The sequence below is a fragment of the Pipistrellus kuhlii genome, unplaced genomic scaffold, assembly GCF_014108245.1.
Source record: "Pipistrellus kuhlii isolate mPipKuh1 unplaced genomic scaffold, mPipKuh1.p scaffold_m20_p_2, whole genome shotgun sequence".
NCBI classification, from domain to species: Eukaryota; Metazoa; Chordata; class Mammalia; order Chiroptera; family Vespertilionidae; genus Pipistrellus; species Pipistrellus kuhlii.
The window spans coordinates 816,674-842,413 of record NW_023425515.1 but is presented as its reverse complement, the minus strand read 5'-3'; the positions used below and the strand labels follow the sequence as shown (position 1 = coordinate 842,413).

Here is a 25,740-nt window from a genome sequence, read left to right as displayed (position 1 = left end):
TGGGAAAGCGGATCAGGCGCTCTGGCTCCCGGAGGGCTGGGTCCTGCAGGTGCTGCTGTGTCTGCCCAGGCAGCAGTCCTGCGGGTGGGGGTGGGGGGTGAACTCCAGGACCGCAGATTGGAAGAAATCTAAAATCCTCGGTGGGCTGCTCCAGGGGAAAGAACGTGGAAACGCGCAGGGACGGCCTCCGGCCTCGAAGTGAGGACATGACGCCTCCTCGCCTCACACGGGGCTGGGTGACCCGCTCCTGCCCCCGCGGGAGGCGCCAGGTGCGGGACACACCTGAGGCAGGTGTCCATCCCGAGCCCCGCCGGAGCCCACACCCCACAGCTAGCAAGGCCCAGCGAGCGCCTGCTCTTTTCTGTCTTCTTTTTAAAGAAATGTTTTTAATGGTTTTAGAGAGAGGAAGGGAGAGGAAGGGAGAGGAAGGGAGAGGGAGAGAGAGGGAGAGAGGCAGAAACATTAATGAGGAGAGAATCATGGACAGGCTGCCTCCTGCACGCCCCCTACTGAGATGGCGCCCACAGCCCAGCATGTGCCCTGGCCAGAAATGGAACCACAACCTCCTGGTTCATAGGTTGACGCTCAACCGCCGGCTGGGGGGTACACACTCTGAGTGCACACGGAACATTTGCCAACGCAGAACATACTGTGGGTCATAAAACAATTCTTCATAATTTTTAAAGGCATCAAATCATACAAAGTATGTATGCTGACTCCTGGAATTAAAGCAGCAATCAATAACAGAAAGATAGCTAAAAACCCCTAAATATTTGGAAACTAAATCATGTCCTTTTAAGTAACCTGTGGGTCAAAGAGAAAATCAGAATTAAAAAAAATATTTTGAGTTAAATAAAAATGAAAACTCATTATAGGCCCAGATGGGTTTAAAAATGAATCGCATCAAACCTTCATGAAAGAAGTGATACCAATTCTATGCAAACACTTTCAGAAAAGCAAAGAAGAGGGGACTTTTTTTTTCTTGCACAGGGGCATGCTAATCTTCTCCGTCTTGTTTCGGTGTTAGGGCATGTGCTGCCCACGTGAGCACTAAGACGGACCGCTTCTGAACTGTTTCCTGAGGCCAAAAACCACCCTGTTTTCAAAACCAGAGAAAGACATCACAATAAAAGATAATACAGACTAATAGTCCTCATGGGCATCCATGCAGACATTATAAGACAAGTTAAAACACTGAATTCAACAATAATATTTGATACAAAAAGGATGGCCAACTGGGCTTATCCCAATGTAAGATGGATTTACTTGAAAATCCATGGACATAATATAATTTTACCATATTAACAGACTAAAAAGGGAAAACTCTACGATCCAAACTAATGCAGAAACAGCACTTGACAAATCCAACGTTGATTTCTGATGTAAAAAACTCTCAGCAAACTAGGGATATAAAAGCGGAATCTGACGAAGGGCAGCTATGGAAAACCTACAGCTTACGTTATCCTTAGTGGTAGACTGCTAAGCGTTTTCAGCCCACGGTGAGGCCTAAGGTAAGACTGACTGCTCTCACCCTGTATTCCACATTTTGCTTTATTCTGTTGTATGCAGTTCAATAACATGAGACACAAAAGGTTTCCAGATTGGAAAGGCAGAATTAAAACTGTCTTTATTCCACAATGATATGATTATCTATGTAGAAAATTCTTTAGAATCCATTAAAAAAAAAAAAAAGGCTACTAGAACTAATAAGCTGGTTTAGCAAGGTGTAGGATATAAAATAAATATACAAATACTATTTGTTTCCCAATACTCCAGCTATAAATAATCAGAAATTAAAATGAAATAATTACCAATAGCATAAAAAATGAAAAATACAGATGAACTTGACAAAATATGTAAAGATCTTTATTCTGAAAACTGCAAAACATTTCTGAGAAAAATCAAAGATTCGAATAAAGTGATATACCATGTTCATAGAGTAGAAGATTCAATATTGTTAAGACATCAAGTCTCTCCATGTTGATCTATAGATTTAATGCAATTCATATCAAAATCTAAGCTGGCTATTTTTTAAGAAATTGACAAGCTAATCCTCAAATACATATGAAAATAAAGACTGGAATAGCAAAAAGCAAATTAAAAAGAAATGAAGTTGAAAGCCTACTAAACTACATGATCTCCAGGCTTGTTATAAAGAGACAGTAATTAGGACAGCAGCATAAAGACAGAAAACTGTGTCCATGGAACAGCATAGAGTCTAGAAACAGAGCCACACTTACATGGCCAATTGGCTTTCAACAAATGCACCAGGAAGTTCCATGCTGAAATAACCAGTTAGCTGCGTGCAAAAGAAAAATGAACCTTGATCTTCAGGAAACACCACGGATAAAAATTATCTCAGGACCGATCACAGACTTACTTGTAAGAACTAAAACTATAAAACTTTTCGGTGAAAAATCTTACTGGCCTTGGTTAGTTTGGCAGATTTCTTTAAAGAGGCACAAAGTATAAGGGAAAAAATTACTTGGATTCCATTAAAATTAAACACTTTGCCTGTTTTGGCCTAGTTGGTATGGCTCCGTGGGTGAGCATCAACCTATGAACCAGGAGGTCATGATTCGATTCATGGTCCGGGCACCTGATTGGGTTGCAGGCTCAATCCCCTGGGGGGGGGGGGGGTGTGTGTGCAGGAGGCAACTGATCAATGACTCTCTCATCATTGATGCCTCTCTCTCTCTCTCTCTCTCTCTCTCTCTCTCTCTCTCTCTCTCTCTCTCTTCCCCCCCCCTCCCCCTCTCTCCCTTTCCCTTCCTCTCTGAAATCAATAAGTATATTTTAAAAAATAACTTGTATCTGTAGTATATAAAGCACTTGCAACTCAATCCTAAGAATAATCCAATTTTAAAACGAGTCCAAGATTTAAGCAGCTGCATGGATTGCAAATCAGCACAAGAAAAGATGCCAGACACCCTGCAGTCACCCCTCTGGCCGCAACCGAGAGACTGGCCGCTCCCTGTGGCCGGGTCTGGGCGGCAGGAAGACCAGATGTGAGGAAGTGACGGTGAGGACAGGGCTGATGGCCTGGGCTGGGAGTGGCAGTGATACGGGGCAGACCCACGGATGTAGGTCTGTGGGGCCTGATAGGGTCCAGTATTCCCAGTCAAGCCCAAGGCCCACTGACTCACCCCGTCCCAGGGTGCCCTGTCCCTCCTGGGGGCCTCCTACCCCTACACGGTTCACCCGATGAAGGTAACTCTGTCCTTTTCTCTCTCTCTTTTTAAAAAATATATATTTGATATATTTCTTTTTACAGAGGAAGGGAGAGGGATAGAGAGAAACATCAATCAGCTGCCTCCTGCACACTTCCTACTGGAGATGTGCCTGCAACCAAAGTACATGCCCTTGACCGGAATTGAACCTGGGACCTTTCAGTCCGCAGGCTGATGCTCTATCCACTGAGCCACACCGGTTAGGGCCACCCTGGCCTTCTTGCTCTGTCCTCCAGCAAGCTCTGTTCTGCTTTCTCTCTGCCTGGGCCCCTCACCTCCACAGGTGACCCCTCCTCCCTCTATAGGTGTTCCCCCCTCCTGCCCCCAGGGCTGGCACTCCACTGCTGCCTTCCCTGGCCCCCCCCACCTCCCTCCTCCCTTTTCCCAGTTCCGTGCTTTCCTCCCATTCCCACTGACTAGCCTACTTGACTGTGGTAGTTGACAGTATTCTCTCCCCCTCTGTGCCCCCCCCCCCGCTGACACCCCCCAATGGGAAGCTGAAGATGCTGGGCTGGGCCTCCCTCTGTGCATGTACTGCCAGCTCCCAGATCAGCGCCCCCTGCTGGGCGGGTGGGAAGGGGATGGAGTGAACTGGGAACCGGGGGTGTGCTGGAGTCGCGCCCGCCAACTGCCAGGCCTGCGGCTCTTCCCCGGCACAGAGGCTCCTGGCCGCGTGAAGGGGCAGGGTGCCCGGCCAGGGGGCATGGGAGGGCAGGCGTGAGCTCAGCGTCTCCCACAGGCCCGGCCCCGGGCCGGGCTGGCGGCCAGGGCAGGCTGGGCTGGCCTTGGGGGCTGGGCGGCTGCCAGCGGGCAGCACAGTGTGCTCTGCTCAGGCTGGCTGCCCGGGGCCTGGCTCGCCCTGGCCGGTGGCACGTCAGGACACGGCGGAGCGGGCAGCAGGCTCCTGGACCGGGAGCGGGGTCTAAATTAAGCCCTTCAGGCACCCAGCATAAACAGCTGAGACTGGAGGATCGCCAAGTGCCTTCCCCGGACCTTCCACCAGCGGGGGAGTCCGAGCACAGAACAGCCTTTACTCAGAGGCCCAGGTATTGGCAGCAAGGACGCCCTGTGCCGGCTCTGGCAGGAGGGGCCCCAGGGCAGCAACGCCCTCCCCCAGAGGGGTCAGCAGGTGGCCTCTGGCGGGGCTGGGCCTGAGAGACCAGAGGCTGCGGGAGGGCTGGCCGGGGCCCCCCAGGGGCCTGTCCCTGGGCAGCTGCCCGGCACCACAGTGCCGCTTCCCGGATGGCAGGGAAGGGCCGGACCCCAGGCTGAGGCCAGGCTGAGGGCAGAGACTCGCTGGCAGCAGGGCAGGACCCCGGCACGACAGCAGTGGGAGGCGCTCGCTGGGCAGCGGTCACCTCGGCAGGGTCAGGGTTGGGTCCCCCTCGCCACCCACCACGTGACACGAGGAAGGGCCCCTTCCCCCAGGCACTTCAGCACCATCAGCCCGGCTGTTTCTCACAGACGCTCCTGCCCCCCCACGCTCTGGGTGCGGATCGGAGCCGGAGCTGGGGGCGGGGGGGTCTGGACGGGCAGCACTGGTCCATTTCCGTGGTGTCGACTCCCCCCCTCGATCAGAACCCACACAGCGTTTCCACAACACGGGGCATGCGTGGTGCACCCATCACCCCGAAAGCACAGACAGACACTCTGCAGCAGGCACACTGCCTTTGGTTTTACAGGACTCATTTCCCCGTTGTGCCCGCCCTTCCATGCCAGCCGTTGTGGACCAGCCAGCTCACCAGTCCCCGCACCGTGAACGGCTGGCTCTCTTCCTGGGGCCGGTGGAGCCCACTGAGCACCCAGACCCCCCCCGCGCCTGGGCCCAGCCCACAGGGTCCTGGCGAGGCGGACGGCCCCACTGCTGGCGCCAGCCAACCCAGGGCACGCGCCGCCCTGCACCAGGCCTGGCTCTGGCGTTTCCTCGGGGCTTGGCAGCAAGAGCTGGTTTGGCATCAGGCTCTGATCCTCCACTCCCCACCGAGCAGCTTCCTGAACCGCCCGCCTGGCGGAGGTCCCTGCGGGGTGTCAGGTCCACTCCCAGCCCCCAGCCCCCAGCCCCCAGCCCCAGCCCCAGCCCCCAGCCCCAGCCCCAGGCCCCAGCCCCAGCCCCCAGCCCCCAGCCCCCAGCCCCAGCCCCAGCCCCAGCCCCCAGCCCCAGCCCCAGGCCCCAGGCCCCAGCCCCAGCCCCCAGCCCCCAGCCCCCAGCCCCCAGCCCCAGCCCCAGCCCCCAGCCCCCAGCCCCCAGCCCCCACTGGAATCTGGTTTCACAGGCGAGGGCTCTGCCCAGGGACCGTGGGCACCACTGTGCCTCCTGGACCCAGGATGCCCTTATTTTTCTGCTTTTGTTTGGGACTTCTTAAAAAATACTTTTATTGATTGGAGAGCGCGAATGAGAGAAACACTGATGAGAACCATTGATCGGCTGCCTCCTGTACGCACCACACGGGATCGAGCCCGCAACCTGGACATGTGCCTGGACTGGGCGTCGAACGGTGGCCTCCTGGTTCCTAGGTTGACGCTCAACCGCCGAGCCACGCTGGCCGAACTGCTTTTGTTTTGTTTTTATTGAAAACAATCTGTACAAAAACGCACACGGGCTTTACACGTACAGCTCCGTGACCTTTCCCGCTGACACGTTCAGACGAGCATCCCTCGTGGCAGACGCACAGCCAGCGCCGGGGGCCACCTCCAGCCCCCTCCTCCGCAGCGCCACCTGAGGCGAGGATCCTGGCCTCCCCCACCTGCCTCCTGGCCTCGACTTTCACAGACAGGGCTTGTGTTTTTGCTGGTGCTCGGTGCTCTCACGTCTGCTGTGCGCGCTGAGCAGCATCCCCCTGCCCGGATGGCGATGCCCCTGGGCTGTTTCCACTGGGCTCTGATCCTCCACTCCCCACCGAGGAAGAGGCGAGGGCGAATACCCGCACTGCGCGCCTGGCAGGTGTGCGCGTGGCCACGTCATCGGTGCCGTGCCAGCGTCAGTCACCACTTTCACCGCGACTGCGCCCACTCCACCAGCAGCGTCTGAAAGCTCAGCTGCTCCGCATGCCAACACGGCACTGGCCCCGTATGACCTCCGCCTTCCTGGCAGGCAGCAGGGCACCTCATGGCGGTTCACTTGTCCCTCCTGATGGCACCGCAGAGAGTGGGCTCTCAGATGCCATCGGCCTGTGAACACCGTGAAGCGCCTCTTCAGATAATCTGCTGGTCTAAACGCACTGCCTTTTCCTTGGAGATGCTTCTGGAATCCTTCGTGACTTGACTTTTACTCAGAGTAACTGACTTACAGCCCTGCGTGGCAGTGACGTCCCGTTTCCTGACGTCTGTCCTGTGGCCGGTGCTCTCTGCGCCCGGAGAACCCTGGCCAGGACCGCGTGTGGAGACTGCTTCGCTCTCCTAGTCTGGACCACGGCCCACGTGATGTTCATGTTTATGTACAAAGTGAGGCCAAAGCTCATTTTTCCCACTTGTACATCCCAGTGGTGAGCAAACATGCGGCTCTTTGGCCCCTTTAGTGTGGCTCTTCCACAAAATGCCGGGGCCTGGGCGAGTCTGTTTTAAAGTGGCGTTAGAAGAAGTTTAAGTGTAAAAGATTAGGCTCTCAAAAGAAATTTCAATCGTTGTGCTGTTGATATTTGGCTCTGTTGACCACTATCCCAAACTACTGTTCTTAATGGAGTTAAAAACGTCTTTTCAGATGACCGATGGGCCGTCTCCTTAGGACTGTGTAGTTCACCATCGCTGTTTAGTTTCTGCTGAGTAACGTTTAGGTTTTGTTTTTGTCCCTTCCTGCCACTTTTTAGGGGGAATAGGAAGACGGGTACAACCGGGAGGCGATAATGAAGTAACAACAGTCCTCACCCCAACCTGGGGGCTGGGCCCCCCGCCTTCTCTGCGAGGGCCCCACAGCTCACGTCTGAACCCACACAGCCCGCTAGGCCCATGAGCCACAGAGACAGGTGTCCTTTGCCGCGGTCACACGGTCCCCATGGCAACTCGCGGAGATTTCAGGAACAAACTTACTTTCCAGAATGGCTGAGGTGACTTGGTTTGGGGGTGCGGCCTGTTGGCCAATTGCCCATGACCCCTCCTCCCAGCCAGCCTAGCTCAGATCGGACCCAAATCAGGGCAGGCCTGCCAGCCAACCTCCCACCGTCTCCTCCTCCCAACAGGCCCAGCCCCGATCTGACCTGTTTGGGCTGGGGCGGCCGGAAACCAGAGTATGAATTTGTGCACTGGGCCTCTAATCTTATATAACAGAAGGCTAATATTCAAATTGTCCCAAGGGGTGGGAATTTGACTGACCAGGAGTTACACATGTGCTGACCACCAGTGGGTGGTGTGGAACTTTGGCAATGGGGCAGGCAGCCGTGGGAGGTCCCAGCTGGCAGCCACTAGGGACCCTACCTGTGCACGAATTTCGTGCATTAGGCCTCTAGTTCTTTCAATAGTTTTATTAAAGTTTAGTACAGATTAAACCGCCTAAACACACTTCCCGTTACTCTCGTGCGGGTGACAGTGGAGATGCTTTAGGTCCTGGTTCTGACAAGACCAGCTCGTCCGCTCCGTGTGCTTCTCAGGAGCCTGCCAGCAAGTATCCTCTGTGGGTGAGAGAATCTCCATCCTGTTCCCATTTCCCACCTGCCTCCTTTAACCCCCTTCTCCAGGAGGATCTGAAAAACCACCGAAAATAGGTTTGTTACTTCAGTTTTGTGGTGCGTGCTCACGGCCGTCTGCCTCCACTTTCTAGGCTGTGAAATACCTTGAAAACACAGTAATGTTTTGCATTGCGAGGCCATGATTTTACACTTACTTTGGGTAACCCACTATTTATAGCAGTGTAAGGTGTTAGGCAGGGACAAGAATCCAGACTCTTAGGAAGTCTTTGCTTTAAATTATACACTATTTTCTTTCAAATATATTTTATTGATTTTTTACAGAGAGGAAGGGAGAGGGACAGAGAGTTAGAAACATCGATGAGAGAGAATCATCAATCAGCTGCCTCTTGCACTCCCCCTACTGGGGATGTGCCCGCAACCAAGGTACATGCCCTTGACAGGAATTGAACCCGGGACCTTTCAGTCCGCAGGCCGACGCTCTATCCACTGAGCCAAACTGGTTTCGGCTGAATTATACACTATTTTCAACAAAAGGCCATCAGATGGAAAACACGATAACTGATTTTCTTCCATCGCCTCAGTGTCAGCGTCCACGGTCCTCGCAAAGGGAAGCCCACCGATTGGCCTCCAGTCCAAGAATCCACAGGCCTCAAGAAGAAATGGTCCTGAGGAGGGCACGTCACCACCCCTGGATGTACTCTCATGAATAAACTTCCTGTCACCTGTGTAAGCTTCCCATCATAAACTTAAATAGCCAATCTCAGGAGCCTTTATTTGGACTCTAAAAGGCCCCAAGACCTTGGTTAGGCCCCTCTCCTGATGAAATCCCTTTAAACAATGTGAGTGTAACAGCCTGGGGGGAAGTGCTGATCCCAGACCAGGGTGCATGCCCGGTTGTGGGCCCGATCCGAGTGCAGAAGGCGACACACTGGCGTTTCTCTCTCTCTCTTCCTCTCTCTCTAAAGTAAAAAACAAAAAAACAAAAACATATTCTAAAATGTCAGTGTAACACAGGTGTCTTGAGTTTTCAAGTAGAACGCTTCTCCAACATTGGTGAGAAGGAACGGACACGCACACAGTGGGCTGCCATTTAAAATACTCTTTATTGTGACACTCACAGATGTGTAAGGCATGTGCACAAGTCTGAAACTATGTACAACGCACGTCTCATTTCCCAGCTGCTTTATCCTCGGTACCTGCTGCTACACACTGGTCCCTGTGTACCTGCCTGCGGACAGTGCGCGGGCATTAGGAACATGTAGGCAAGGTGGCAGGAGAATCTTCTTCAAAATAGGCAGTAAGCATATACAGGCGCCACTGAGACATCGAACGCATGGAACAAGGCAGAGGAGGCACAGACTGGCTCAGGAACTTGGGACTGAGCTTCCAGGGTACAAAAAACACAGAAAAATATATTGCTCCTTCCTGTTTGAGAGAAATGGAATGTGTCCAGAATTTGTGGTTCTGTTTACCGTCGGTATGTCAGTACCGAGAACTAGTTTTTCCTGTTTCTACTGGAGTTAGCCAGGAGGCAGACGCTACTTCGCACAAACATGGAAGGATGGAGCAGGGACACCGTGGGTGGCCAGTTACCAAGAGGCTGTCTTAGGTGGTGGGACTGGGAAGGGATGGTGCTGTCTGCTCCCCACAATGCCGCTGCGAGCAGAGACCGGCACCTGGTCTAACCAGGAAGCAGGAAGAGGCCCAGGAGAAGAGGAGGAGCCACAAGGGCAGCGCCACCTGGGAGATGGGACTGTGAACACAGCCTCGATTTCAGTGGTAAAGAGGCTGATCCAAGAAAGTGGTTGATAATCAATTTTCAAAAGTCAGATGTTATCTTTAGAAGAGGACAAATAAGCACTTTACAAATCTACTTTTGGAAAAAGAAATAATTAACAATATAAAACACACAATGTTTCACATGAGATTCTAATCTTTTGGTCTAATTCAGCCAAAATTTCAACATTAAAGAAATATGACTAAAATTTGGTTTGCCTAAGCCCATTTTTAAAACGCAGAATCTTTGAGGAAGCTTGTTGGCGTGTTTCCAGGAACATGACTCCTGTTGGAATTCTCACCTGGGTGCCTGGACAGGTCACGCACAGAGGACGGCTCTGGGGTGTCATGCAGAGCCGTGGTCCCAGCGGCAGCCCAGCCGCGTGAGAATGTGGTCATGCCAATTCAGGCTGTTACTGAAGTGTTTAATCAGAGCGGGGAAATTACTATCAACTACACTGAAGATTTCCACTTACTAGCACTGTGACACAGTGCAAAGAATCTTCAAATGTTTGCCTTTTACATCAGAAGTGTATGTTGTTGTTCTTCCAATTCGACTAACCGCCAAGTTCCCGTGGGGGGGCCGTGGCTACCTGGGCAGCAGGCCTCTTCCGGAAGGTGTGTTACTCCTCTACCGACGGGAGGTGCGGCCGAGGCAGGCCGGGCAGGTGCTCTGGCATTTCAGATGCTGCTTCCAGCACTGGAGGGAGAAAGGAAGTCAGCAGTGCCAGGCTGAGCGCTTTGTGCTGCCCTCAGCAGGCAGCGCGAACTTCACCGCCAGGGCAGGGCCTGGCGCCCAGCACACAGGGCCGCTGTGGCTGCTCAGGTTGGGAGCGTGGCCCAAGCCCGAGGAAACGCCCGCTCCAGAACCTGCCCGTGAACTCTGGGTCTCCCCGACCCCAGCTCCAGCCCATGCGCTTCAGCAGCCCTGACCTCCAGAGCTGGCATTTCATGGCCCTTGGACTAACTCATCCAATTCCAGCGGGGTGTGTGTCAGGTCTGAGACCGAGGCTGGGCGCCAGGCTGCAAGCCTCCCAGGCCCCCAGTGGGAACCCTGCATTTACCCCCTCGCCGGGTTCGTAAGCCCACGTGGCAGAGCCCTGATCTCTTCTAAACCAGCACCCCAACACCAGCACAGCCCCCCACTAATCCCGGAGGGTGCAGGTCAGTCTGCCAGACTGGCACAGGGACCAGCCAGGGGAGTGTTTCTCCTCTGAAACGTTGCTCCCGCCTCGCGCTCTGCACTAAGCTGACCAGCATGAGTCTGGTTCATGTGCAAGAGACCGCCGAGCCCAATGTCCGCACCTGCCTGGCCCAGGGAGCCTGTGTGCCGGCTCGGAGTGAGGGGCGGACGGGCAGCTCAGGGCACACCGCCGGGGCCCAGGAGCCTGTCCCCTCCCACAGCACCAGACTGGAAACAGACACAGTGATGCTGCACAGGTATGGGAAGTCTCTGGAAACACAGGAAGTACAGAAACCCAGGGAGAAAACCCATTTGTTTCCCAAATACTTCCTAGTCTAGATGCCCGCTCTGAGGGTGACACTTACCCCCTTGTGAAACTTGTGCCCACAGCTCAGCACAAGCACGTTTTTGGACTTGAACACCTCATGGCAGAGCTCACAGGACTGTGCACCCAGTGTCTGTGGAAACCAAAGTGGACGAATAACAAGTCACTAAGTTCCTTTCACTGCTGCCACTAAATTGGCAAATTATTCCTACAGTTAGCTGAGCCCACTGATAAAACAACTTGTTTTTATTTAAAAAAATTATTTACTGCCCAGCCAGTGTTGCTCAGTGGTTAAGCATTGACCTGTGAACCAGAAGGTCAATGCCCAATTACTAGTCAGGGCACATGCCTGGTTGTGGGCTCAACCCCCAGTGTGGGGCCTGCAGGAGGCAGTTGATCCATGATTCTCTCTCATCACTGATGTTTCTCTCCCTCCCTCTCCTTTCTCTATGAAATCAATAAAAAATATATTAAAAATATTTATTTATTCTCATTTTTTAAAAATTAAATTTATTGGGGTGATACTGGTAAACATGAACATATAAATTTCAGGTTTAGGTAAAACACTTATTTTTAAATAGCATTTTTTAGGAAAAAAATATAAATGTACAAAAAGAATACTTTTAAAATTCTAATTTTCTCAGAGGAAAAAATGTTTTCTATGGTTAACAAATTTTCTGCTAAGTTTGGAACCAGCTGAATATCACAAATTAATCATGCATCTAATTCCCTAACCCTTAGCGACTGGCCGAGTAAATCTTAACGGAAATCCATAATCCCTGTCATAAAAGCTGGTCACAAAGCCCTCTGAGTAGAAGCAGGCACAGAACAGTAAGCCTCAAATGACCATCAACTTATTTAAAACAGCAGCAGCAACAGAGAATGTGGGTGCAGAGCTGCCTAGAAAAGCCTGCAAAGATGTGAAATGGTAACAGCGACTCCTTCTGGTTCAGAGAGTGTTAGTTTTTCTCTGCTAGTTTCTGAAGTTTCTCTGAATGTGGATTATTTGTACAAATCAAATCAAAACGGACGACTCACTCGGCACATACGTGCCGTCGAAAAAGCAGAGAAGGGCCCTGCCATTCACTGCCGGTTCTGCAGGACCATGAATTTGGTCTAGAATAAGAAGGCTGGGGCTACCCCAATGCTCCCAAGGCCTCACACGCGCTCACAGACAGGAAAACAGCTGTCACACATGCTGCACTCACAGGGGCACCTCCTGTCCTCTGGCGGGCTTTGGGCGAAGGTCCAGCTATCACGGTGGGCAGGCCCCGGGAGGCCCCAGGCCCCGAGGCAGCGGAACTGTCTTGTCCCGGACTTGGCTGCAGAGATAATGGGGTGGGGAAGAAGGTTGGGTACCCAAAAGCTTGGCCCCCTTGTCGCCAGGAACCTGCTCAGCACCTTTGGTGGGAAGCCTGCTTGGGTTTACAAGCCTCACAGGGACACCCAGAAGGACACGGGCCTCACCTGTGTCTGGGTGGACACTGACCTGCTGGCTTTGCTGTGTCCCTAGAACGTGTGTCTTCACTCTCTGGACGATTTCATCAACGCTCAGTCCTGACAGCGAGGTCTTGCTTTTGCTTCGCACTTTTCTAATGAAACCAGCAAGCTCGGTGCTGAAGGAGAAAGTGAAAAGAAATGAGAGCAGAAAGTCTGTTTTCTACTGCTGAAAAAGTATTAGGCCTGGACCGGTTTGGCTCAGTGGATAGAGCGCTGGCCTGCAGAATGAAAGGTCCCGGGTTCGATTCCTGTCAAGGGCATGTACCTTGGTTGCGGGCATATCCCCAGTAGGGGCTGTGCAAGAGGCAGCTGATCGATGATTCTCTCTCTTCGATGTTTCTAACTCTCTATCCCTCTCTCTTCCTTTCTGTGAAAAATCAATAAAATATATTTAAAAAAAAAAAAAAGTATTAGCTGCCAGTATCAACCCACAGCCAAGAGAAACAAATACACCCAGACAAAAGGAACAGGCAGACAATAGCAATTGTATATAAACTAGCAGGATCAGCCTATCCAAGCGGCAGTGAAAATCCCAGCGTTGTGTCTAAAGACTCACTGCAATCGGTGTCACACAGCAGTTTATCTGCGGGGTCAGGGAGGAGAGCCATCCCTCGGCAGACACCGGGCTCAGGCACCCGCTGAGGCAGCACCACTAATGACCAGGCACCATTGGTCTGACCCAACACAAAACCTCTACCTAGGAGGAAACCAGCTTGGCTGACATCCTCCCTTAACAATCTAACCCACCACATGGTTTGCACAGCCTGTTTCACAAGCACCAGTGGATGTAGATGGATGTAAATAATTGATTTGATATTATACCACGAATAGCACAAATGTTTGAACTTTCAGAAAATTGATGCTTTTCTGTTTGATTATTTAACTTTGCCAAATTTAGCCAGGATTGCAAACAATCTTATTTGTAAGGTACTGTTAGTAGTTTCAACTTGAATGTTCTTATAATTGACGGGGTTATGGCTCTTGAGAGAATCTACCATGCTTCTCACACTGGGGCCACGGGATAGACACCCCGTGCAGACCGAACACTCAGTTCTCGAGGGCAGGCTTGTCTGTCTCTGTAGATGCAAAATATCCATTCTGGCCAGTCACAGTTCGAGGACTATTTGTTTCAAAATCAAAAAATCAGAGACTCCAACTGATGGCGTATCCAAGGCAGAAATAACATGGGGGTGCAGAGGTGTGAGGTTGAGAGAATGGTGTGATCCACTGGTGAACCAGGGGTATGGCAGGTTCCATAGGGCCGTCCTGGGAGGGGAGTCCTCTCCTCCCGGCTGTATTCTGGAGACACTCCTGTACCTCATCTGAGACAAGGGGTGCCTCCATCTCCTCGTACCAACCTGGAGGGCAAGGCAAGGTCCGGAGAAGCCCTGCTGACGTGTGGACTGGGAGCTCAGGTGAAAGAGCACTCGGATTCCCTATGGAACCTGCCATACCCCTGGTTCACCAGTGGATCACACCATTCTCTCAACCTCACACCTGAGGGTCACAGGAGCTGCAGCCTCCTCCTTTTATGGGCCTTGTTTTCCAGAACCACATGAAGCCAGTGATCTGCACTTCACCCAGGGACTGCCTAACTAGTGCTGCATAACTAGACAACTCCCTAACCAGGGGACTCTGTAATTAGTGCTACATCACTAGGCAACTCCCTAACTAGGCAACTCCCTAACTAGTGCCGCGCATGTCACTGACCTCATCAGCATCGTAGGAAAGGGCTGGTGCTCAGAGGTATCGCTAGACACGCACAGTAAAGTGTATTTGAAATGCACACCTCTATGCTTAAAAAGAAAAGGCAGCACCCGTCTTTCTGAATAAAACAAGGGTGCGATCCTTCCACGTCAGCCCCTACCTGACCCAACGTACCGGCTCCGGAAGCCTGTTCAGTGACAACATTGCGCAGCCAGCCTCTGACCCCGTACCTGCTGTAACCGGGCAGGACCGCCGCCAGGTGCTCGATGATGCTGTTGAACGGCTTCTTTGGAGACGGGCTAGGACGGGCGGCTCGTCCCTGAGCAGCAGGCGGCTTCTGATCAGACGGGAGGCTGTGTTTTGGCCGAGCTGCCGGGCCTGCGCTCTCACACTCCTGCTGAGCGGAGGGTGATGCTGGCAGGGGTGGCGAGGGAGCCCCCACTGGGCGATCACCGTCAGAGACCAGGCTTGGATCCCTGGGAACCGCTGTGGGACTTGCAGACGTCGAGGGACCCTGATCATCGTGGCCTGGAGACTCAGGAGGTGACTTGGGGCAAATCTGTAAGGGACACAGCACAGTGGGACTGAGAGAAACAGCCATGGCCAAGACTGATAATTAAGCATGACTATGGAAACAATCAGAATACAATTAAATGTTTGTTTTTAATTACTTATCGAAACATGTCTGTTGGCTGTGAGAAAGGGCTGGACTCTGACTTCTCAGTAGTTACTCCCTCTAGAATTCCTTCTCTCTGTGAAGTCTGCAACACCGCTGAGGAAGGACACACACCCACCTGCCTCCTTCCCCTCACAGGACCCCCTCCCTTCCCAGCTGCACGTGGAGAGGAACCAAACAGCTGCTCCAACACTCCCCCAAACTGCCCTTGCCAAGGCCCCCAACATCTCCACTGAGACCCTGGGGCACCGATGCCGCGGCCACTCTCGTGTTCTGCATGCTCTGCCTGCCACCGCCTCCCTTCCCAGTCCCTGCAGCCTGGCCACGCCGAGTGCTGAAGCTCCTCCTGTCCCCGAGGCTGACCTCTCCTCACGGCCCCCTCCCCAGGCCATCTTATCCTCTCCTGCCTCGGTGACTGCACGCTTGCTGCAGCAAGTGCCCCTCGTTAAAGATTGCGGTCTTAGAATGTTTTCCCAGCCTCCATATGCCACCCACGCCCTCACAGCCCACCCCGGCCTCCTGCTAACTATCCCGGGTCTCACACTCACTCTCCCGAGGCAGCTCCCTGCGGCCTGGCCTCCTCCTGCTCAGTGCCCTCACTGACACGCTGCACCCTCCAGGAGGGGTGGGAGACCTGCGCACGCAATTGTAACTACTGTCTCTTTCCCAAGCCCACAGGCCTCTGAGGGCAGACCACATCCGATCTTGGTTCCACTAATGCCCAATGGATGAAGGGCGGTGACAGAGGAGGTGGGTTAGGGACCCTTACTGTGAAAGCTCCTGGCACACTGAGAGCTCCCAGGTTCTGAGTGTGAAATTAGTTTGAGTATTTATAAAACCACATGAGCTAGAGTTAAACATTAATAGTAAAATATTCTACTGAGATCTAACTCTTGCCCTTCCATATCTGCTATAAGAACTTGGAAAACTGTAAATGATAAGTATCTTTAATTCTACATAAAACTATTTCTTATTCCTTTATTGGAGAGAAAAACTTATGCTGTGGAGACAAAACTTTGGATCTCAACAGAACGTTTTCCTCAGTTCAGGAGGCTAAGTGTTTTCTGCGAGATGAATGCACTGTCTGAATGCTTAGCGTGTTCTGATGGGAAAAAGCTCCTGCAGGGAGCTGTCACCGAGTGAAGGAGAGGAACGCACCTGACAGAGTGTCCGGGCGGGCAGAGGCAGCCTGACCGGGCCCAGGGGAAGGCAGGACGCAGAGGGAGGAGGAGCTCTGGATGGGGCAGAGCTAGGCAGTAGCAGGAAGGTGAGAATCAAGTGCTGGGGAAATGGTGGCCTTAAAGACCAGGTCAGAACCAGGAGATTTCAATATTGTGGCAAAACATTCTGAAATCTCTCTCTGATCAACTTTTCTTTTTTTTTTTTAATCCTCACCGGAGGATATTTTTCCATTGATTTTTAGAGTGGGAGGGAGGGGGAGAGAGACACAGAGAGAAACATCAAAGTGAGAGAGACACATTGACTGGTTGCCTCCAGCACATGCCCCAACCAGTGTCAGGAAATGAGCCTACAAACAGGTACGTGCCCTTGATCTGTATCGAACCTGGGACTCTTCAGAACATGGGCTGACACTTGGTCTAATGAGACAAACTGATTAGGGCTTGTTTTTCTTTTTTATTTGAGAGAGAGAAAGGGATGGGAAAGGAAACGGGGAGAGGAAAAGGAAAAAGGAGGAAGAGGGAGCAGAAGAGAGCGACATCGTTTTGTTCCACTTATTCACTGGTGGTTCCTATCTGTGCCCTGACCAGGGCTGAGCCCGAAACTTCAGCGTCAGGATGACGCGCTCTGCACTGAGTACCCGCCAGGGCTCCAGGAAACTCTCCAATGGAGTCCTTGAACTTCTTGTGATCCGGGCTTCCTAGGACTGAGTTCATTTCAGTGGAGTATTTACTGAGCATCTGCTGTGTCCAAATAAGAAACACCTATGCCAGAATAAAGCGGAACTGGGTGTAGCCACGTGCTAAAGTCCACAAGTGAAGGTAATGCTCTTTGTGACTGTGCGTCTTTAAAACAAGATGAGGCTTGGCAATCACTGTTACTCAGAAGGTTCAGCACATTCCTCACTCAAACCAGAAGCACAATGTGAGATGCCAGACCACAAAGCCCATGTGTCTCCCAGATGGCAGTTTCCATCTGTATTTCTCAAGAAAACAAATCTTAACTTTCAGATTGTGGTCTCTTGCCTCATAAATTACACCTGAATCACAGGCACCTGCTACACCTGGAATACTTGTTTAAGTGCAAGGACACACACACACACACACACACACACCTCAACATCTGGAAAAGGGAGGGGAGGTGTAGCAGCAGTGTGTTCACCACCTCAGGTCCCTCCTCAGACCCGGATGTGGAGAGGAAGTCTTCTATTTATATAAGAATGTTTACTGTAACGCCAAAGGTTAACCACCGCACCATTAATGAAAACATGAGGGCAACTATTCATCCATCCCACCCCCACTCTCAGCCAACAGCAGCAGCCAACTGCTTTGCCAGTTAAGAAAGATACTGGCTTATTATGCTTTGTTTTCTTCCCTTCAAACAGAAGAGGACAGACTTACTGCGCCCCATGCGGGAAACGGATGCTCGGATATCTGCACTGGAGAAAGCTCACTGAGCCGAGAGCCAGCTTTAATGGCCTTAATTTGTTCTTCAAACTGAGACTGTAGGTAGGAGAAAAGGGTCAAGTTTCCTAACAAATTCCAAGGGAAAACCACAATCGTCAATGCATGCTCTTTTCCTTACAATACATTAAACATGGCCAACGATCTTCCAAGAAACATGAATGAAATGAGGGTATTACGACAACTGTTTCCTGAAGGACAGAAGTGCCGAGTAAGACCTCACTGACAGACACTCTCCAGCCTCATCAACATGCTGCTCTCACTCAGCATCCAGGGCGGAGCTGGACAGTTAAGAAATATCATTATTTTCATGAAAAAGTCTTCTTAAAATTTCAACAAAAAATAGAACAGCTCAAAAAAGGAATGGTTTCCATCTGACTCTAGCCACTTGGGAATTATAACCATCATACAGATTTTGACAGAATTATAAAATGTTTTACAACTTACCTCTGTTTTCTCAATTTCTTCTCTAACATCAGAAAGAAATGATTCCCATGAATCCATGTCAGACTCTAGTTCAGGATATGCTGCAGGATCACTGAAAAAGGAGAAAAACATGAAACTGTTAATGTCCACTTTAATATTTTTAAAAATGGAAAGCACTAAAGTACAAATGAAAATAAACATTTAAACATGAAAGATATATTTCATATGATCACACCCCAAAAAATGACTATATTTTTGCCTGACTGGTGTGGCTTGGTAGTTGATCACTGATCCATGAACCAGGAGGTCAAGGTTAGATTCCCAGCCAGGGCATATGCATGGGTTTCAGGCTCAATCCCCTGGAGGTGTGCAGGAAGCAGCCAATCAGTGATTTTCTCTCATCACTGATGTTTCTCTCTCTCCCTTCTTCTCTGAAATTGATAAAAAATGTGCTATATAATAAAAGCCTAATATGCTAAGTATCCAGGTGTCTGTTCAACCAATCAAAGTGTAATATGCTAATGATGCTTAACTGCTCGCTATAATGTGCACTGACTACCTGGTGTACTGACTACCTGGGGGCAGATGCTCCGATTGGTAGGTTAGCTTGCTGCTGGGGTCCAGCCAATCAGGACTGAATGAGGTAGGCCAGACTTGCCCTGGAGCCCTCCTGCGGTGTTTCCCTGGCTGGCCAACTTCCTGCGTCCTTTCCCAGCCCCAATGGTGCATCTGTGAGGTCCCTCAGCCTGGCTTGCGCACTCATGCAATCCCAGACACTTCAGAGGATGTTGGAGAGCTGGTTTTGGCCCGATCCCGCAGGCCAGGCCAAGGGACCCCACTGGTGCACAAATTTGTGCACTGGGCCTCTAGTATTAAGATAAGTAAATAAATAAAATGGTTCTGCCTAATGTAAGATTTTTTTCCTCACCTGTAGCTTTCATTTGCTAAATGACAGGCTGGGAAATATACCCATATGTCTACAGTACCTTTGCAATTGGCTCAGGGTCTTCAGATACCCTTCAGCTTGTGATTCCACGATCTGTAACTTATACACTTCCATCTCTTTCTGGTTTTCAAGCACAGATATCTACCATGAGATGAGAGAACGTTTAAGTATTTTAAAACTGAAAATAACTATTTGAACTTGTTAAAACTTAAACATGCTAAGCCAGAACTTGTTTATGTTGTAATGTCACTCAGGTGACTATGAAATAAAGCTTTTGGATCTGAAACTAGAATAACAAAATGTCAGTAAAATAATATACCTTAAATGCCACTTTTCTCAGAGACGACACACCCACGTGGCTTACTGCTACAGCACAGAGCCAGGCTGCCTGTGAGCATGCCCTGGTGGGCGTTCCCTGTGTCTGTCTGCTCCGGGCGAGCACCCACCACTGCCCCCTGTCCGACTCGGGCCGCAGAGATGCCGTGCTCAACCTCACAGGCGTCGGAAGCCCTGGTGCATGCTTTCAAAGCAGTGGACTCTTGGCTTCCCCACAAGCCAGCCAGTGGTTTCTGTGGGTCACTGCAGGAAGCGTACAACTGCCTGCTTCAGCTCTGGTGTCAGCACTTTGCCAGGACCCACTGGCAAAAAGGCTTGCCAGGTGGTGGTGAGAACGGACAGCTGGGGAAGTGGGCAGTCGCGCGGGCGCGGCAGACCGCAGGTGCTCGGCTTTTCCTTCCCTCTTTTCCTTAGCAGCAGCTACAGTCGATATTTAACTGAAAGACTCATGTTTGCAGATTGCACAAGCTAAGCCTTTTTTTTATTTTCCCAGGATAATTACAGACACACATACTCATAAACAACATTAACTTCTTAATTAGTTTCAGAACTAAATGAAGTGCAGCCAGGAGTCATCACTTTTATTTTTTGCCTCACTACTTTCTCAAACAATATCCTTACCCTGGTATCTATCTTTCTGGGGGGAGGGCGAGGGCAAGGATATTCTTGTAAATGGATGATTTTCAAATTCCTTTTCTAGTATTGGCGAACGTGCTTATGGCCGACTCTTGACTAGTATAACGAAGCCATACAAAGTGGAGAGCATATAGAATGGCTGAGCTATCATGTTAAGTAAGGAAAGCAGGTTACAGAATCTGGTGCACACTGAGCACAGCTGAGTGACACTTATAGCGTCAGGGCCAGCAATGAAGAAGCTGCAGGCGAGGAGAGCGGCTGCTCCAGAGACAGGACACCGGCCTCTGCTCCCGGCAAGGCTGTTGTGCTGCAGCTGCTGTCAGCACAGAGCAGACCAGGCCTGCCGCCTGTATGCCAGGACCCCTCTCCTGCCCCTACCCTCCGCCGCCCACGCCTGGCTCACCTCTGCAGCCACAGCTCTTTGAAGAATCTCTTCATATTGCTCCTTCCCTCTCCTTATTTGCTCTTCTATTTTCGTTTTCTCATTTGTAAAAGTATTACTACAAACAGTAAAGGAGAAACACCTTTTGAAAAAAAAAATCTTACCGCTGAGATCACAAAGGCTAAAGCTAGGGTAACTCTGAGATGATGCCACGAAAAGACATACATCTTTCAGAGTAACTTTTTGCCTAGTATTTTACTACGTAATACAGACTCACACATGCTCTTTGCACTTGACAAATGATCAGAGGAAGATATGAAATTGAAAGTGAGGAACTGGTGGGAAACTGGTTTACCATTTTTATGAGCACACCTGGCGTTATAAGCAGTTATATTAATAAACTTTATAGGATATCCGTCATCCTTTGAGTCAGAATTTCTATGTTGACACAAATTATTAAATAACCAAAGGCAAAAATGATCTATAGAAAATTGTTCATGGCAATATATTTGTAACAGCTAAAATAAGGCAGGCATGGACCATAATGTGAATGGAAATTTGTATATGAAATAATATATGAAAAAAGCAAAATATAACTGCTTACTACTGAATAGACTGGTAACCAATATGTGAAAATGTTATTTCCATTTAATAAAGATTAAAAGGAAACTTTTTATAGGTTCATACTGAAAATCCTTCAATGAACCTATAATCAGAGCAACAAACTACCATAACGTAGTTGAGACTGGTATTTCAAGTAACACAGAAGAAAAGTTTTTAAAATACAGTTTCCAGTTAACTCAAGGGAAAAGAGGTGTAATGATCAACTATAAATTCAGATTTCTTAACTGACAGTGTGAAATAATATGTTAGTAACATAACATAACATAAAAAATACTTAAAGAATAAATTTATTTGGCAGCTGGCAGGTGCTGATTTGAGAAATGAAGTTTCTGAAAGGGTTATCGTCTAGAGCTGCACTGTCCGAAAGGGGAGCCTCTAGCCACAGAGGGCTCTGAGCACTTGAAATGTGGCCAGTCCAAACGGGGTGGTATGCTCCATGCAAAACACAAGCTGAATTTCAAGGACTTAGTATGGGAAAAAAAAAAAAAAGAATGTAAAATACCTTAATAACAAATTTTGTATTGATTACATGTTAAAATAATATTTTGGATTGTTGTGTTAAATAAAATGTATTTCTTTAAAAAAATAAATTTATTTAAATATTAAATAAAATAGAAAATAAAAACAGAAACAATCATTTAAAGGACAGACAAGCAACAATATGTTTAGATGTCCAGTGTGCTTGGCCTCTGCTATTAAAAGTATAATAAGACATACAAATAAATTTAAACTTAATTTGCCTGGTTTCAGAAGACTGATCCAGAAGGAATTCGTGTTCCTTTTCCTGTCCATCATTTTTCTGGGTGTACCTATGAAAGCATAATCACCAAATTTTGATTCCTTTTTCAAGATTTTTTTTTTTTTTACAAACCTGATTTAAATTCAAACACAGCCATGCAAAAATTCTTGAATTCCTTATAAGTTTTTACACTTTGTTTCATTTCTAGTATCTTCAAAACAAGCAAAGAATTTGGGTCATTTTCCTTTTTGGAAGCTTTCCTTGTATACTTGGAGGGCAGATCATGGATTTCAGCCATTTTATTTGATCACTAAGTCATATGCCTGTCGCATATGTCTTTCTATCTCAGTCCACTTCAAGGAGCACCTCTGGGACGTTTAAGACAGGAGTACAGTCTGACCACTGGTTCTCATTCAAAATGCAAATGGCCTCTCTTCTTCTTCTTCTTTTTTTTTTTTTTTTTAGGATTTTTAAAAATTGATTCTTACTTTTATTACTTATTTAAAATATATACTTTTATTTATTTCAGAGAGGAAGGAAAAGGAAGATAGGGATAGAAACATCAATGATGACAATCATTGATAGGCTGCCTCCTGCACACCCCACACTGGGGATCAAGCCTGCAACCTGGGCATGTTCCCTAATCAGGAATTGGACTGTGACCACTTGGTTCATTGATCAATGTTCAATCACCGAGCCACACCAACTGGGCTGTTTGTTGTTGTTTTTTTACATTTTTCGGTGGCTGTTTTTATTGAGTCACAAAGAGAAAGACAGGAAGGGGATGGGTCGGGGGGGGGGGGCGAGAGGGAGGAAGAGGAGGAGAGACGGAGAGAGAGAGGGGTGGTGGAGGGGGAAGAGAGAGAGAGAGAGAGAGAAATACTGGTTAGTTGTTTTCCGTAGTGCCCTGACTGGGAATTGAACCCGTAACTTAAGTATGTGCATTGACTGGGAATCAAACTAGTTACCTTTTGGTGTATGGGACATCGCTCCAACCAACTGAACTACTTGACCAGGGCCAGCCTCTGCTCTTTAAAATAGAACTTAAGCCCTAGCTGGTTTGGCTCAGTGAATAGAACATCAGTGTCTGAACTGAAGGGTCCCAGGTTTAATTCCAGTCACGGGCATATGCCTGGAATGTGGACTTGATTCTCAGTAGAGGGAGTACAAGAGGCAGCAGATCAATGATTCTCTCCCATCATTGATGTTTCTATCTCCCTATTCCTCTCACTTCCTCTCTGAAATCAATAATACACATATTATTTTAAAAAATAAAACTTAAAGTCTAACACACATGCACACACCCTCATGTGTGTACTGACAACCCTTCCAAACAAAGTGCCAATGTGACTCCTAAGCAACGCCCGGAGGAAAGGAGTCTCCCTCTTCATGCTCCCGACACACCTTCTCGGTCATCTCTACTGGCGGAACACCCCGCGTTTCCACTAAGAACCAGCTCCGATGCCATTCCCTCTTGTGCGGACACCTTCCTCTAAGCACTCCATTGTGACTTGTTCTTTCATGGAACATGCGTCATTTCCATAGATGCCACTGGTCTGTCCCATTGCACCAGGCAGGAGCTCCCTATGCCCCAGCCACTTTTAATACTAAGTGTGATCTAAAGTGTAGAAAAATCACATCGTTGTTCATATCCTTTGAGCTTCTTTAGGAGATCTAATAGTTTTAAGATTTTGCTTTAAAAACTAAATATAAAGTATTTACTTGGAAAGTGTAAAAAGCACAAGAAGCCTATCTTTAAAGCCTATCTGTATCTTTAAACAATGACCAAAAGAGGCAAAGAAATACATATATTAATTAAGTGTGTGTATGAGGGGTATTGAGGGGGGACCAGTAAAAAGTTTATTCCCCAGCAGAAATGGTTAATTTTTATGCTAGCAGAGAAAAAATATTTTCCTATCAACAGATTCATTTATTTTTGTTTAATTAGATAGACTGTCTAAATTGAGCATGTTCAACATAAATATTTCTCAATTTCTGGATAACAATGATTAAGACTAGACCTGCTCAAATATGAAGAGGAAAAGAGCTGTACAAACATTATCTCTTCTGCAAACGTGTTCCCTGGAGCTACTTGGACGTGACAGAGGCAGTGTTTTATGTTTCACCATTCTTTTAAGGGCTGCCTAGAAACTGCCCAGATGTGACTAGCAAGACATAATGAAAGCCATCTGACAACATGGCACGGCAAATGGAAAATGCATAAATGCCCTGAAAGATGAGTGTGGTGGTGTGGCCCCTGGTGACCGGCCCCCACTGGGCAGCTCTTGGCTCCGGACGAGGCCCCCCTGAAACTGGAGAATGTGGTGGAAGGAAGCCTGACAGCTCTGGCGCGGACCTGCAGGGCCTGGCAGCTCCTGCTTCTGCACTCTTGGAAGCTCCCAGGGCCACACAGGAGCCTGGCTGCCACGCTGGAGACCAGATGGAGAGAGTGTGTAGATAGAAGTCACAGGGAGGCCGCAGGGAGAGGGAGAGAACCAGACACCAGCATCCCGGTGGAGCCCATCCCAGCGATGTGGGTTCACATCAGCTGAAGTAGCTGCTAATTTAGGCCACAGAGTTTTGGGTGTTTTGTTACACAGGAGGTAACAAGCTAAGTGAATCGTAGGACATATCACTGTTTAAGGAAGTGAGGGAAGAATCAGTCATGGAGAATCTTAGCACCAGTTTGGCCCAGCAGATAAGTGTAAGGCCTGTATGTATTTCCAAATCCTCACACTGCAGGACGGAACTTAATGCTTTCAGGATTCAGGGTGAAAGTAATCATAAATAAAATAATCACCACAGAATCTTAGTGCTGAAAAGAAGCTTAAGATCTAGACTAGTCCGCTTATTTCAGATGCAATGTGTGTGTGTGTCAAAGGTCATGGCCACAGCAGAGGGAATGCTCAGACTAGAAGGATGCCTCTCTTTAATTCAGTCTCACTTTATCTGCAAACATGGCAGGTTTAGAAAACGTTTCAGGTGACATATTTCAACAACAGATGTTTTTAAAATTAGAGGAAACAGTATTTACAATTTTCACTTCACTTGATTTAGTTTGAAAGGGAATATCAAAATGTTACAGTATCAACAACTCCCTCCCCAATAAACAAACAACAGAAATCATTGCACTGAGCCTAACTTACGTTTCAGTGGCATCTGAAACCCTTTTCATTTCCTTCTTTAGTGCTGTTAGTCTCTCTTGTATTTGTTTTTTCTCCTGTTGCCATTTTTTAATTTCCTTTTGCAAATCTTCGAGGAACCAATCTAATTCTGTCTTTGAGATCTAAAACGATTTTAGAAAGATTTACTTCACCAAACAAAGGAGCCTGAGAGATCAGAACTGTGCTGGCAATGCCCCAGGGCTGACTCGGGTTCAGCAGGACCATCACAGCTGGCTGTGCTCTGGGCTGAGCCAGGGCTACCACGTGACCCAGTATGTGGCCTCAGCCCCCGCAGCCCTCCTCTGCCCTCAGGGCACCAGACAGGGGCGAGACTGTCAGGTAACACCGAGAACAGACCATGGTGCTCAGAAAGGGCTTCTCAGAACCAGTGCTATCTGCTCTCGGACTCCCACATGAGCCCGCCGCTCGGAGCACGACTCCCGCAGAAGAGTACGGCCACGGCACATCTGCACAAAAGCAAGAGGACGTACGGAAGGCAGGGCAGGGAGAAATGGCTTCAGTGTCAAACTGGTTACAAGGTCTCAAGTATAAGGGGGCAAGTTCCTAGACCATGGGATTCTGTTCGACTACAGAGTCTTAGCTGGTTCTGGAAGCAGAGACCTGTGGTGCAGGAAGATAAGGAGGAAATCGGAGTATTTCCTCTGAGACAGCTGTGAAAAGATTCGTGTCTGTCACCAGCAGCCTCCTGACCCTGCCAGCATTTGGTTTTCAATGGCTCAGGGAGGCAGACTGCCCAGTCCGAGTGCAGTGGTGGGGCTGGGCCCAGCGGCCTGCAGGTGCACAGCCAACTGTTCCTGGGCAGCAGAGG

General features: G+C 49.1%; 1 protein-coding gene across 1 annotated transcript in view; it reads right to left on the bottom strand.

Annotated features, from left to right (window-relative positions):
- Window positions 1–8,933: 8,933 nt before the first annotated feature.
- TTC3 (tetratricopeptide repeat domain 3) overlaps window positions 8,934–25,740 on the bottom strand; it is a 92,020-nt gene continuing 75,213 nt past the window's right edge. The window contains exons 37-47 of the mRNA XM_045585228.1: window positions 24,894–25,033; window positions 21,749–21,817; window positions 20,406–20,502; window positions 19,071–19,171; window positions 18,106–18,196; window positions 17,596–17,697; window positions 14,571–14,899; window positions 12,623–12,749; window positions 12,342–12,455; window positions 11,174–11,266; window positions 8,934–10,325 (exon numbers count right to left, since the gene is read on the bottom strand). Of these exons, the coding sequence (XP_045441184.1) occupies window positions 10,257–10,325; window positions 11,174–11,266; window positions 12,342–12,455; window positions 12,623–12,749; window positions 14,571–14,899; window positions 17,596–17,697; window positions 18,106–18,196; window positions 19,071–19,171; window positions 20,406–20,502; window positions 21,749–21,817; window positions 24,894–25,033 (1,332 nt within the window). The 3' untranslated portion in view covers window positions 8,934–10,256. The remainder of the gene's footprint in view (window positions 10,326–11,173; window positions 11,267–12,341; window positions 12,456–12,622; window positions 12,750–14,570; window positions 14,900–17,595; window positions 17,698–18,105; window positions 18,197–19,070; window positions 19,172–20,405; window positions 20,503–21,748; window positions 21,818–24,893; window positions 25,034–25,740) is intronic.